The sequence below is a fragment of the Pseudonaja textilis genome, chromosome 13 (genome assembly GCF_049901715.1).
Source record: "Pseudonaja textilis isolate UNSWEBS1 chromosome 13, rPseTex1.2, whole genome shotgun sequence".
In the NCBI taxonomy this organism is placed as follows: domain Eukaryota; kingdom Metazoa; phylum Chordata; class Lepidosauria; order Squamata; family Elapidae; genus Pseudonaja; species Pseudonaja textilis.
Window position 1 is genome coordinate 8,418,478 of NC_142002.1, and position 13,338 is coordinate 8,431,815.

The 13,338-nt window shown below is 39.3% G+C and overlaps 1 protein-coding gene across 2 annotated transcripts in view; it reads left to right on the forward strand.

Annotated features, from left to right (window-relative positions):
• The window catches only part of AGBL1 (AGBL carboxypeptidase 1), a 508,769-nt gene that overhangs the window by 258,529 nt on the left and 236,902 nt on the right, over positions 1-13,338 (forward strand). For both annotated transcript variants that reach the window (XM_087941340.1, XM_087941342.1), the window contains exon 20: positions 7,155-7,283. In XM_087941340.1, coding sequence (XP_087797466.1) covers positions 7,155-7,283 — 129 coding nt within the window. The remainder of the gene's footprint in view (positions 1-7,154; positions 7,284-13,338) is intronic.

Here is a 13,338-nt window from a genome sequence, read left to right on the forward strand (position 1 = left end):
GTAGAAGCTTTCCTGTCAGTCATGTCTGACTCTAGGGCACAGTGCTCATCTCTGTTTCTTGGCTGAGGGACCCAGCGCTATCTGAAGAAAATACCCATGGTCATGTGGCCAGCATGGCTGTATGCCAAACAGAACACACTGACCTTCTCACTGAAGTGGTATCTATTAATCTACTTGCATTTGCATGCTTTTGAACTGCTAGTTGGGCAGGAGCTGGGCAAGTAAGGGGAGCTCACTCCACTGTGTGGAGCTAGGCTCAAACCCAGTCTAACTGCTCTCCATCTGACAAGTTCAGCATTTTTAACCGCTGAGACATTGTGCCCCCTCTTTTTCAAATAGTGACACTGAGTTATTCAAATTTGGGAAGTGAATACACATGTGTCAAGGTTCCAAGTAATACATCCCATTCAGTAAGAACTCTGAGGCAAATTCCGCAAAGAAGATTTTATTGGGATATATCAAATTGGCACATTCCTGGGAGAAAACCAGCTCTAAGTTGGCGCCAGTTTTTCACCCAATTGAAAGTAAAACTTTGTCACTTCCCCTCAGAGTCTCCAGTCACATGGTCCAATCAGCATACAGCCCAGTTGCTAGGTGACCTCAGTCTCCACCTTTTGAACATCTGCACAAATGTCCTTAGTTCCCAGGGGAAATAATTTTATTTAGGCTACAACACCCCAGTTATCTCTACACCCCCCCTCCCTGTGATGTTATATGTGATTACTGTCTAAAGTAATGGTGGAATTAAATTTTTTTAACTACCGGTTCTGTGGGTGTGGCCTATTTTGTGGGCATGGCTTATGGTCATGTGACTGGGTGGGTGTGGCTTAGTGGTCATGTGACTGGGTGGGCATGCTTGGTGGTCATGTGACTGGGTGGGTGTGGCCAACTCAATGTCACTCACATCAAGGGGTGCCTCACCTGCCCCCTCCCCTCCCAGCCATTCCTTGTCACCCAGCCTCAACTTATCTATAGTTCTGTAAAAATGTTGTTCACCTTTTTTGACTTTACTATACTACAGATGTACTTTCACGGACCACTGAAAGGAGGAAATGGCTCACATGCTTTACTCAAGAATGTGATAGGCAACAAGCTTTTAACGGGCTGCCACAAAGAAAGGGGGAACAATATATTTTCCAAAGAAGCAGAATGCAAACAAGAAGCAATGGATGGAAACTGAACAGAGAGAAGCAACCTAAAACTAAGGAGAAACTTCCTGACAGTGAGAACAATTAACCAGTGGAACTGCCTGTCTCCAGAAGTTCTGGGTGCTCAATCACTGGAAGTTTTTAAGAAAAGACTGGACAACCATTTCTCTGAAATGGTATAGGGTTCACCCCAAGGTCCCTTCTAAGTATTATTCTGACACCTTTCCCAGGATTTCTACTCAGAGTTTGGCATCCTCAGTTTTCTTGCCTGAGCTGGGGGTGGGACTAGAAGACCTCCAAGGTCCCTTTCAACTCCTGTTAAACACATGTGTATTTTATGGTCTGGACTATTGACATTGAATGCATGTAAACCCTGAAAAATATGTGGTAGCCCTGGGCAAAAGAAAGGCAGAAAAATCACTCTAGGTGTAGGGATAGTGTAAAATATTAACACATGATAAATAATGGAACAATTAAAAATAATAGCACAGAGTTTTATCTCTCTTCCTATTTTTTCTTTCTTTCTCTACCTTCCCCTTCCTTCCTTCCTTCCTTCCTTCCTTCCTTCCTTCTTTCTTTCTCTTTCTTTCTTCCTTCCTTCCTTCCCTCCCTCCCTCCCTCCCTCCCTCCCTCTCTCTCTCTCTCTCTCTTACACACACACACACACACACACAGAGAGAGAGAGAGAGAGAGAGAGAACACTTAACAGACAAACATTTTGGAAGCAGCTCCTTTAAATTTCTCCAAGGCTTGAGTGGATTCCCCCACCCCCTCTGTCAGACTGCACTCCTTCTCACTCCAGCACTTTAACTCACATGGGGAAAGTAATACTTGCAGCATCCATTGGAAATCCTTGGAGAAGTTTTTAAAGGACCTGTTTCCAAAATACATTTCTTTTACGTTGCAAAAGTGCTCCAAGGCTCGTTTCACCCCCGCCCCCTATGTCAGACCACACTCTTTCTCACTCCAGACACTTTAACTCACATGGGGAAAGTGATACTTGCAGTGTCTATGCCTTTCTTCCTTTTCCCCGGGGAGTAAGAGGACGTGGGGATCAGAAAGCTAGGAAAGAGATCTCAAGTGAGCGACCGGGCGACCGGTTTGGGGTGTGGCCAGCCAGGGATTGTCACCAGTTTGACCCATGCCAAATAACCACTACGGTTTTCCCGAAGAGATGCAAACCGGTGGAATAGCACCTCTGCTCTAAAGTTGATGTGTCCGACTACAGTATAAGTTATCAGATAAGTGATATTCAACCTCTCACTTTCACAGTTTGGGTGGAAAAACAGAGTATCAACCCAACTTTTCTATTAAAAAAATATTTAGATGCAGATCACACACCATGTCACATTGGATATTTGGGAAGTGATTTGTGCATCACTGTGGTTTTAGTAAATAGTTAATTATTCTCTACTGTGCTAATCATTCTGTCAAATACTGCTAGTACTGGGAGATGCCCCAATCTCTCTGTTTTGGTTTTCTTTATTTTTGCAGATATAGGATTAATGAATTGGTGATTTTTTAAAAGGCACAAAATGAATATTGCATTTTAAAAAATATTCATTTCCCCTAATATAAACATTTTTCTCTGGACTTTTGCAAAATATTCAGGTTTTTTTGCAAATAATTTTGTCAAATATAAAGAACTATATATATAGTGATAGATAGATAGGAGGCATATTTTCAATGAGGACTTGGCATTTGTGTAACTTTGTGTGTGTGCATACACATATACAGATCCTTAGGTAGGCAGGCAGGCAGGGCATTTTTGTTCAGTATTAACAGATAATCAGAGTTGGAAAGGACCTTGTAGGTCATCTAGTCCAACCCCCCACCCAAGCGGGAGACCCTACACCATTTCTGACAAATGGCAGTCCAATCTCTTCTTGAAAGTCTCAAGTGATGGCGCTCCCACAACTTCTGAGGGCAAGCTGTTCCATTGGTTGATTGTTCTCACTGTCAGAAAGTTTCTCCTTATTTCCAGGTCAAATCTCTCCTTGTTCAGTTTCCATCCATTATTCCTTGTCTGGCCTACAGAAAATAGCTAGAAAATAGCTTGACCCTTTCCTCCCTGTGGCAGCCCCTCAAATATTGGAAGACTGCTATCATGTCTCCCCTGGTCCTTCTCTTTACTAGACTAGCCAAGCCCAGTTCCTGCAACTGTTCGTTTTATGTTTTAGCCTCCAGTCCCCTAATCACCCTGGTTGCTCTTCTCTGTACTTTTTCTAGAGTCTCAACATCTTTTTTAAAATGTGGTGAACAAAACTGGATGCAGTACTCTAGGTGAGGTCTTACTAAGGCTTTATAATGTGGTATTAGTACTTCCCTTGATCTTTATTGTATCCCTCTGTTAATACAATTTAGGATTGCATTAGCTTTTTTGGCTGCTGCTGGACACTGCTGGCTCATATTTAGCTGGTTGTCTACTAAGACTCCAAGATCCCTCTCACAGTTACTGCTATTGAGCCTGGTTTCACCCAGTCTATATGTGTACTTTTGTTTTTTCTTGCCTAAGTGTAGGACTTTACTTTTCTCTACATTGAATTTCAGTATTATTATTGTTATGGTTCATTGCATGATCAACCTGATGTTTATACTGGCTTTGGCATTTTTATCCATCTGTTGAGTTGTTTCCAAGGGCTTAGGACAGAAAGATATTGTTTGATGGTATTAAGTGCATTGTCACAAGATGTTAGCTGTTGCAAGTAAAACTGCCTTTTGCAATTGACAGGTGGTTATTTTCGTCAATGCCGATGGTGTGCAAATTTTGCTCCAGATGTTTTGGGATTGCACCCAAGGCACCTGTTACTATTGGTACTAACTTTGTTTTCTTTTGCCACAGTCATATGACTTCCATTGCAGGTCTTTGTATTTTGTGATGTCTTTTAGTTCTTCTCGTCTATTCTGCTTTCTCCAAGTGCTGCAATGTCCATTATCCAGACTTTTTGTCTTTTTTAATCAACAGTTTTTAAGTCTGTGGTGTTATGTGGTAGATAATTTTAGCTTCTTCCTTTTCTAATATTTTATTTAATTTGTGGTCCGCCTGTTTCTTGCTTGTAGGCAAATGGTATTTCTTGCACATCTTCCGATGCACCATTGTTGCCACTTTGTCATATCATTGTTTGTAATCAGTCTGTGAGATGTTGTAGCAGCTAACTAGGTAACTCGCCATATCTTCAGCTTCTTTGCACAGGCAGCATTTGCTGTCTGTTGCTATTTCTCACTTCTGGCTTTGTATTCATTTGTTCTTAAGGCTTGGTCTTGTCTTGTGCAACCAGAATTAGAACCTCAGACTTTTTCTTCAAATTTCCTGCTCTTAGCCATCACAAGTTCTTGTTATCTACTTTCCCTGCTGTCTTTTTAACGTACTAACCATGTTATACTTTGCTAATATATTAATATTATAAAATTTGGAGAATTATTATTTTGAGGAAAGTTGCATTTTATTTTAGGTATCATTTGAAGCTGTACAGTCAGATAGATTTCCAAAGAATGCATTATTTTATCTCCCTTTGCTAGCTGGAAATCTTAGCAAGCAAGTTCTGGGATCAAATAAAACAGTGATGGGGAAATAGAGGTTAATTACACTTCTGATTTCTTTACATAGTATTTCCCTTTCATTCTGGGGATGTAGGTTTAAAGACACCCAATCTGTATTTATATCAAATATTACAAATCCTGGAGGGCAGCGATTGGTATTGACTTCCTATCATAGCAAAACTGGACAATGGATTGTTCTTCAAAAGCCAGGGTCAATATTAGCCCCTTGTGTGAATAAACACCAGTTTTCACTGTGATGAGAGTCAATAACTGCTTATAAAGGCGATCTAAATTTGGTATAGCAAAAGATGTGACCATCGCCTACCCCTGTAATAACAGAGGCTAGGCAGATGGATTAGATTAGGGGAGAAACACAACAGTTAAACTGGGAAGGTAAGTCGTGTTCTCTTTTTTTCTGCCACTGAGATTTTTACAAAACGAAATAACAGTGTACAAGAATGTTTTTGCATAATTGCTTGCTTAAGCAATGCTTCAAATTGGTATGTTGTATGCTATGACTGTAAAGAAACGCAAGAGGTATTTAATTGCTTTGCAAACCACAGGTTTGGATTCTTACAAGATGGATAACAAAGAATGTTTAGAAGCAAAAAAAACCATCACCTATTATTGCTCAGTATGCTATCCCAGAATTGGTCTTTAAAACATAACTGGGTTAAGAAGGACTTCATTTTCCTAGGGACTCTGTGAATGGTAAATGAATATGAGAGTGGGATGCTTGAGTGCATAAAATTAATATGGATCTGCAGTTAAGGTAAGCCCACTATTATCAGGGTAAATCTGTTGTTTTTTCTGGATCTATGAATAAAGCAGAGCAGTGCACCCCCAAACTGTATCTAATAACTTGTAAGTTGCCTTACCTAGTAGAGTATCATTTGTAAACAAAATGCTTATATTGTATTGTGTAATGAGCAGCTACGGGAACATATGATGTCATTGTTAGAACTCATATTACTTCTTCGGTTCAGTGTATACCCAAGCTTTGCTTATAAAACTCAAGGGGTGTGTAGTATATTCCCTTTCTCTAATAATTTCTCCAAATATCCATGAGCCACGGTGGTGACTGTTGACTGCCAGCTGCCTGCAATTTAGCAGTTCAAATCTCACCAGGATCAGTTTTCCATCCTTCCGAGGTGGGTAAAATTGTTGGGGGCAATATGCCAACTCTGTAAACTGCTTAGAGGGGACTGTAAAGCACTGTGAAGCAGTATATAAGTCTAAGTGCTATTGCTATGTAGGAAAAAGGAAAGGAGTCCCTGTGGGTTTTACTCTGCTATTGCTGACATATAGACCATAGGGCTCATTTCTATTTCAAGGCCATTCACCCAGCATGACAATTCTGAAGACATGTGGCTTTTCTTCCCTTACTAGAAAGATTGCCAGGGAGGGCAGAAAATTTTTATGTAGACTTTCTCCTCCAGGATTCAAAACCAGCTATTACGCATGCAGTGGCAAAATTCTGTGTTGCTACTACAATGTCTACTAGAAAAAAATTGGTTACGGAATTATAGCTGTCAATTTGTGACAATTTTTGGAGATAGAACAAACTTTGGAAAAGTTACTTATTGGCTCTCCATCATATAAACCAGGGAGTGCCCCTAACTGTTTGAGAACATGTATTTTCTTAATAGATGTTTTTATCCACTATTAATGTATTATAATGTGTCAATATTTTTTTATATATATTGTAAATAGTGATGTTTATTGCTGGTCTAAGACCGTAATAAAGTTATATTCTAGACATGTGGCCAGCATGATGTTGCGGAGCATTGTTTCTTCCCCACTGAAATGCTACCTATTTATCTACTCACGTTTGCCTGCTTTTGAACTGCTAGGGGGGCAAGAGTTAGGCAAAGATGAGAGCTCACCCCATTGCATGGCGCTCAAGTCTCAAACCCAAGCTATTGGCTTTCTAGGCAACAAGCCCAGTGTCTTAATCACTGAGCCGTCACACTGCCCTTGATATAGGCTAGACTGAAAATCAAAACCACCTATTGTCTTCTACATCTGAATGCTGATGAAAATGGGTTTTCCTGATCTTAATGTAGACCCTAACCACCACAGCTCTTGATGGCTCCTGCTCCTATCCGGACAACTGTGCTCAATGGCTTTATTCTTCATATGAGAGGATATGGAAGCGAGATAATAATCTATAAAAACTTGATAAGTATAGTTCAAGAAAGTGAAGTGCCGTCCCTAACTCTTATTAGGAATCAACTATTTTGCGTAAATCTTAAATCTCTTTTGAAGTCATTCATGATACTTTGCCAATACCCTCAATATTGATTCTCTTTGATTCAGTATGTATTTGCCTAGAGCTGATGCTTGGATATCTCAAAACATTAACTTCTTTTGACTCTGGGACAGCGTTTTCTTACCAACTCCTCAACCCAGTCTTATGAGACTTCAACGTTTAGTTGATTCCTTCTTCTTTTTCCCCACCCCCAGGTGTTTTGTGACTACCATGGTCATTCTCAGAGAAAGAACATCTTTCTATATGGATGCAGCATAAAGGAGACTCTCTGGCAGGCAGGATGTACTGTAGACACATCGGTGACTGAAGATGTTGGCTATCGGGTAAGGCATACTTCTTACAGCCTCTTCATCTGCATAGATATTCCAAATTAAATTGTCTTGATCATTTTAGCCCCCCCCCTCCAAAATGGATGGAGCCAGGTGGATGAAAAGGGTAAATCTGTGGCAAAAACTGTATTGATTTTATTTTACATAAAAATGTGGAAATATGGTCAGATAAATCTGTCTGTTAGAGGGGACTACATTGGTTAATGCATCAGGCTTAGAAGTCAGGAGATTGTAAGTTCTAGACCTGCCTTAGGCATGCAATCAGATGGATGACCTTGGGCCAGCCAGTGTATCTTAGCCCTAGGAAGGAGGCAATGTCAAACCACTTCTGCAAACCATGGCCAAGACAGCTGCAGGGACTTGTCCAGGTAGTCTCTGAGCATCAGGCAAGATTAAACAAAAGAAAAAAAATCTGTGTCAGATATTTAGTTTTACTATTTTTCTATTTTCTAGTTAATGATCATGCTTTTCTTATTATTTGCATCTGTTGTCTTGCCTCCCCCCCCCACACACACACACCCACACACCCAGGAAAGTTATTCCCTTACTAACATTACTTCTTACATTAAAATCCAACCAAGTACTACTACCTCACGACTACCTCAGTCCCTTGGAGCAGCTCAGAAAAAGAGGCAAGGGCAATGCAAATCCATAAATAGGTTAGTACACTGATGCATTAATGCTATTTTTCAGGTAACAGTTCTCAGAACTAAGGGATTTCCTTGTCAATTGGACCAGGAAAATATGGATTGCATATTTCTCTGTGCAAGTGATGTGATAAAGAAGACAATTGGAATCTCACTGGCTAAGATTATGTGTCTAGCTCAGCACTGGGATATGACCTTTTTAGAAGGTATTTTCTGTCACAGCACATAGCTGTCAGTTTCCTGTTCAGCAAAGTTTTAAATCCCTGTTCCCCCCAATTTTATTGTTTTTGCAAAACCAAGCAAAATCAAGCAAAACAAACCCTTTAAAAGGTAGCAATAATGGAAAATTGAAAAGTAACTCAAGGCAAAACCAGGAGTAAATAATAATAATAATAAAGAAGCAGAAAGAGAGAGAGAGAAAGAGAGAGAGGGGGAGCGAAGGAAGGGAGGGAGGAAAGGAGGAAGGAAGGAAGGAAGGAAGGAAGGAAGGAAGGAAGGAAAGAAAGAAAGAAAGAAAGAAAGAAAGAAAGAAAGAAAGAAAGAAAGAAAGAAAGAAAGAAAGAAAGAAAGAAAAAGATTTCCAAAGATTTCTCTCTTTGGAAGCAATGAGTAATTGTCGGCTGCCAACTCCTTGGAGGCATCAGAAAGGGCATCTGGCAAGCAAACGGCTCGAGCTTTGTTCAGTTGCCCTGACTCTACCCCGATGCAAGGAATTACAAAATACAGAGATGTGGACAATACAATATAGGAGATAAAATATTAAATTAAGATAAAGCCATACATCATTATAATATGGAGCCATAGAATTGCAAAAAAAAAGAAGAAGAAAGAAAGAAAGAATCTAATGGGGAGAATATTAATTGGAAATATATGTGCTTGAATGATAAAAACTTTTCAAACATTAGTATATAATTTTTCTGTCCAAACATTTATTAGGAAGAAATGTTTTTAATTCATTCATTAAAAAAAAACAATTAAACAACTCATAAAAAGATATCCAGTACCCATAATGCATTTTTTAAAATATTCCCAGAATTATTCTACACTTGTGAGGAATTTTCTCCTTATTATCTTTTTAACTAATAATGTCATTTATCGGGGAATTCTTTTGTTCTGCATATCCTTAATCTTACTTAATGTGTTAATTCTTCCATAGATACTATGTACCTTATTGAAGTATTTATTCAAGTATGATTAGTATGGTTGTCTGCAGAATCTCTTTTAGCAGCTATTGAAGGTTGTGGCCATTTACTATATTTTGGTACAGGGAGTTCTGCATATTTGTTATACAGAATATGAATGTTAACCTTTTATCCACTGTCTTTTGCAAGGAATTGGTCAATTATTTCCACTGGATGGCTCCAGACTCTAGTAATATGCATAGGAGAGAATACATCATCCACTCTCATTGTTTCTTATTTTTTGTTGTGGTCTAATCAAATGGTAGGGTCCAGAAAGAGCAACATTGACTAAACCTGTTCATGGTTTTGGTTGGAAATTGTATTTCTTTTGAATTTGGGAGAATTGGAGAATGCTGGCAATTTCATTCAAAGAATTAATGTTAATGTTTGAATTAATTTCATTCAAAGAATTAATAGGATGCCAGAATTGTGATTTCCCCAAACTCCTGAACTCCTATTCTTGAATCCATGAACTGTGTTCCATGTATAAATGACACTGAACATCCCTTTGCAGGATTCTCTAAAAGGGGATAGAAGGTGAACATTTTTATCCCTGATCAGTTGGCATACAGGCAAGATCTGTATTTTTGATACCTGAAACACAGCCTCAAAGCAGAACAGGTTTTTTGTTAGCTCTTCAAAGTAGTCAAGATGAGAAGCCCAACAGTGTATTCTAGCTTCATCTTTAATTTAGTTTACTTTATCGTCATTGCACCTTGTACAACGAAATCAAACACCATCTTCAGTGCACATCATGACCATGACCATGAAAATTAACACAAACACACACCTTTCACCCTCCACACATTGAACTGAAAACCCCCAACACCGTACCAACACTGCACTATACAGCAGAATTCAAAAGAGCTACTGCCTGGGATAGAAGCTGTTTTTCAGCCTATTTGTCCTTGTTTTTATTATTCTGTACCGTCTGCCAAATGGTAATAGTTCAAAAAAAGGGTTCCCAGGATGAGACGGATCTTTGAGAATGGTTTGAACTTTCTTAAGGCAGCAGGAGCTATACAGCTGTTCCAAAGAGAGGAGAGGTCAACCAATGATCTTCTGGGCAATGACATTAACCCTCTGGAGCGCTTTCCTATCTGCCCCTGTGCAACTGGCAAATCATACAGAGGTGCAGTAAGTTAAAATGCTCTCTATGGTGCAGTGGTAGAGGATCACCAGCAGTTCTTCATTCAGTTGTTGTTTTCTGAGAAGTTTCAGGTAGTATAATCTCTGCTGGGCCCTTTTGACCAGTGCTGCAATGTGAGTACCCCAGGTCAGGTCCTCTTTTAGGGTAACACCCAGAAACTTAAAACTGACCACTTGCTCCACTTAGTCTCCATTGATAAGCAAGGGCTGGTAGCGGAAATTTTGAGTAGTTTGGAGAACGGGCAAATCCCACCTCTGACTGGTCCTGCCCCCATCTATTCTCTGCCTCCCGAGTCCCAGCTGATCGGCTGGGTCTTCTTTGGTTGCCCTGCACAGGAGAATGGAGCTGGAAAGCAGGTTAGTGGGGTGGGGAGGGAATGGGGATTTTACAGTATCCTTCCCTTGCCACACCCACCAAGCCACACCACACCCACCAAGCCACGCCCACAGAACTGTTAGTAAAAAAAATTGAATACCATCACTACTTTGAATGGTCACTAAACAAATCGTTGTAAGTTGAGGACTACCCGTAAATACTCTTGTCATTTGCAGAAGGGCAGAGTTTAATTCAGAAATTGAACATGCAGCTTGCTCACAGGAGAACTTGGATTCTATTGTTGGTGTCTTCTATTAAAGATTCTCAGATAATGGGGCACGGGAAGACTACAATATCAGTCTGCTGTTAGAGTAGAGAATTATTCTGTTCAAGCTTGCTGAGCAGGTTTGACATTTCAGCATCGTCCCTTTTCTGCAGCCTTACTTCCCTTCTTATCTCCATCTTTTCATTCCCAAATCTCCTGAAATTTAGCGAGTAAAATTTGCTGAAAACCATCAGGATGACATCTCATTAAATTGCCTATCCAAGGAATTATGTCTAAGAATAATGACAGTTAAGAGAATTATTTGATGGAAATCATTCCAGAGATAATGTTCTTTCCCAAGGACGATGGAAAAATAAAACAATAAAAAAGGAAGAAAAATCTCATCATTTTTCTTGGAGGGGTAGATTGGTCCTGAGAAATTATAGCTGGGCTCTAGTGAGAAGAAAAGGAATTTTGTAGTTTCAGAATTATTCTGTATTAGGAGAGAGGGTGAGCCTTCATTTTTCCAACATCTTAAATGAGTAAATGAGTCTTTTACTTTTCTTTTTGAAAATGTACAATTAAAAGACAATTAATAAGAAAATAAACAGGGGAGAGAATCATTAGCTTTAGATCCAAGAAACACAGTTAGAACAAATAGAATATTAAATTGGTATTTGCTAATGTTTACAAATGTGGGGTATTCATGCCTACTTACTATTTACCTACCAGAATTGTTCTTTAATTAATATAAAAGGTTGATTGGAAAGATATTTTTTATTTCGTTAAGAAGCTGAAGTCAACCCAGCTATCTATGTATAGTTTCTCATTGTTTAAACTGGATTAGGCAGGACTAAATGGCTTTTTACCAAGCAATGATATGTAGGGTTTGTTTGGATTTGAGGAATTGCTATTGAATAAACCATTGTGCTTGGTTTAACATGTTGTGAATACGCTACAAAAGTGCTTTTCCAAAAAGCAACTGGACTTTGTTTATCCTTGAAGACATTTTGCTTCTCATTCAAGAAGCTTCTTCAGTTCCGACTGATTGGTGGAGGATGGAAGGATTTATATTCCTTGCAGTCATCTGGTTGTAAGCACTCTCTCTGACAGTTGCTGAGGTCACTTGGGGGTTTATCTGTTCCCTCAGGGTCACCCAAATAGTGCAAATGTGGAACCTTCTTGGAACTGTTGAAAGGGCTGTGTTACAACAATATAAACAGACCATAAATTCTTCCATCCTCCACCATTCAGTCAGAAGTAAAGAAGCTTCTTGGATGAGGAACAAAATGTCTTCAAGGAAAAACGAAGTCCAGTTGCCTTTTAAGCTCATTTGAGACAACCATGATATGGATAACTGAGAATCTCCATAGACATGCCATGAAAACATAACCCATAGCGTAACAGTCCATAGCTTAACACAGTGTTAAAGATAAAGATACAAGCATATGAAACATCCTTAGATATCCCATTGGATCTGATAGTAAATTACACAGCCAATGCTAAGACCCAGTGTCATATATCAGAACATTCTGTATCACCTAGCATTTCCCAGTATATCCAACAGACATTGAAGAGAGATATCCTAAGAATTTAAAGCAGCCAAGCTACAACCAAAACTTGCCACCCACTTGTTTTATTTCCCGGTGTCTTCTGTTATCTGTAAACATCAGCTCAGCTCTCTCCTGGGGAAAAATGGATCGTGCTGATTTCTGGAGATTTAGCTGCTGCTAATGGCACAAAGCAAGAAAAGCTTTTCTTTTGTCTTAAGATGAGAAAAACACATTCACAAATCACTGAATATCTTTTGATCTCAGAATGGAGTGGAGTGAGGTGGGATGGGATAAGATAAAATACAGAATACAGAATATTCTTTATTGGCCCAGTGTGATTGGACACACAAGGAATTTGTCTCCAGTGCATAAGCTCGTAGTGTACAGATAAACAGCAAGTAATAGTTCATAGATCACAAATCATAATTACAATCATTAATCATAAGTTACAAACAACAATTGATAAATCATAAGAAACCAATAGGAGAAGATTATAGGTGGGAGTGGGTTAACCCTTAATTGATTGATGGCCAAATGCATAAACAGATCAGTAGTATTACCAGAGAAGTGTCACAGTTTTAGCTGGTAAAATACTGTTCGCCTTTCTCTATACCTTCTCAGAGTAACATTGGATGAGGTCACTAACATCTCAGGAGGCTTCAAGCCATTTTTGTGCTCTGCAAAGTCAGTGATGCAGGGGGTTTCAAAAAGTAGCTGCCATTTATTTTCAGTACTCCCTAATGATGCCTGTGCTTTGACTAAGCACTTTCCAAAAGTCTTACTTGAATTTTTTTGTTTTGAACTTTTTCTTCCCTGAAGAAGAGCTATCTTTCTGATTTCTTTGGCCAATGTTTTTGAGCTTGCTCTCCTCCTGGGAGTGGTAGATAATGCTACACTGAAAATATTGTGGCTGCTCATCCTTTCTGATCTGAAAAGGT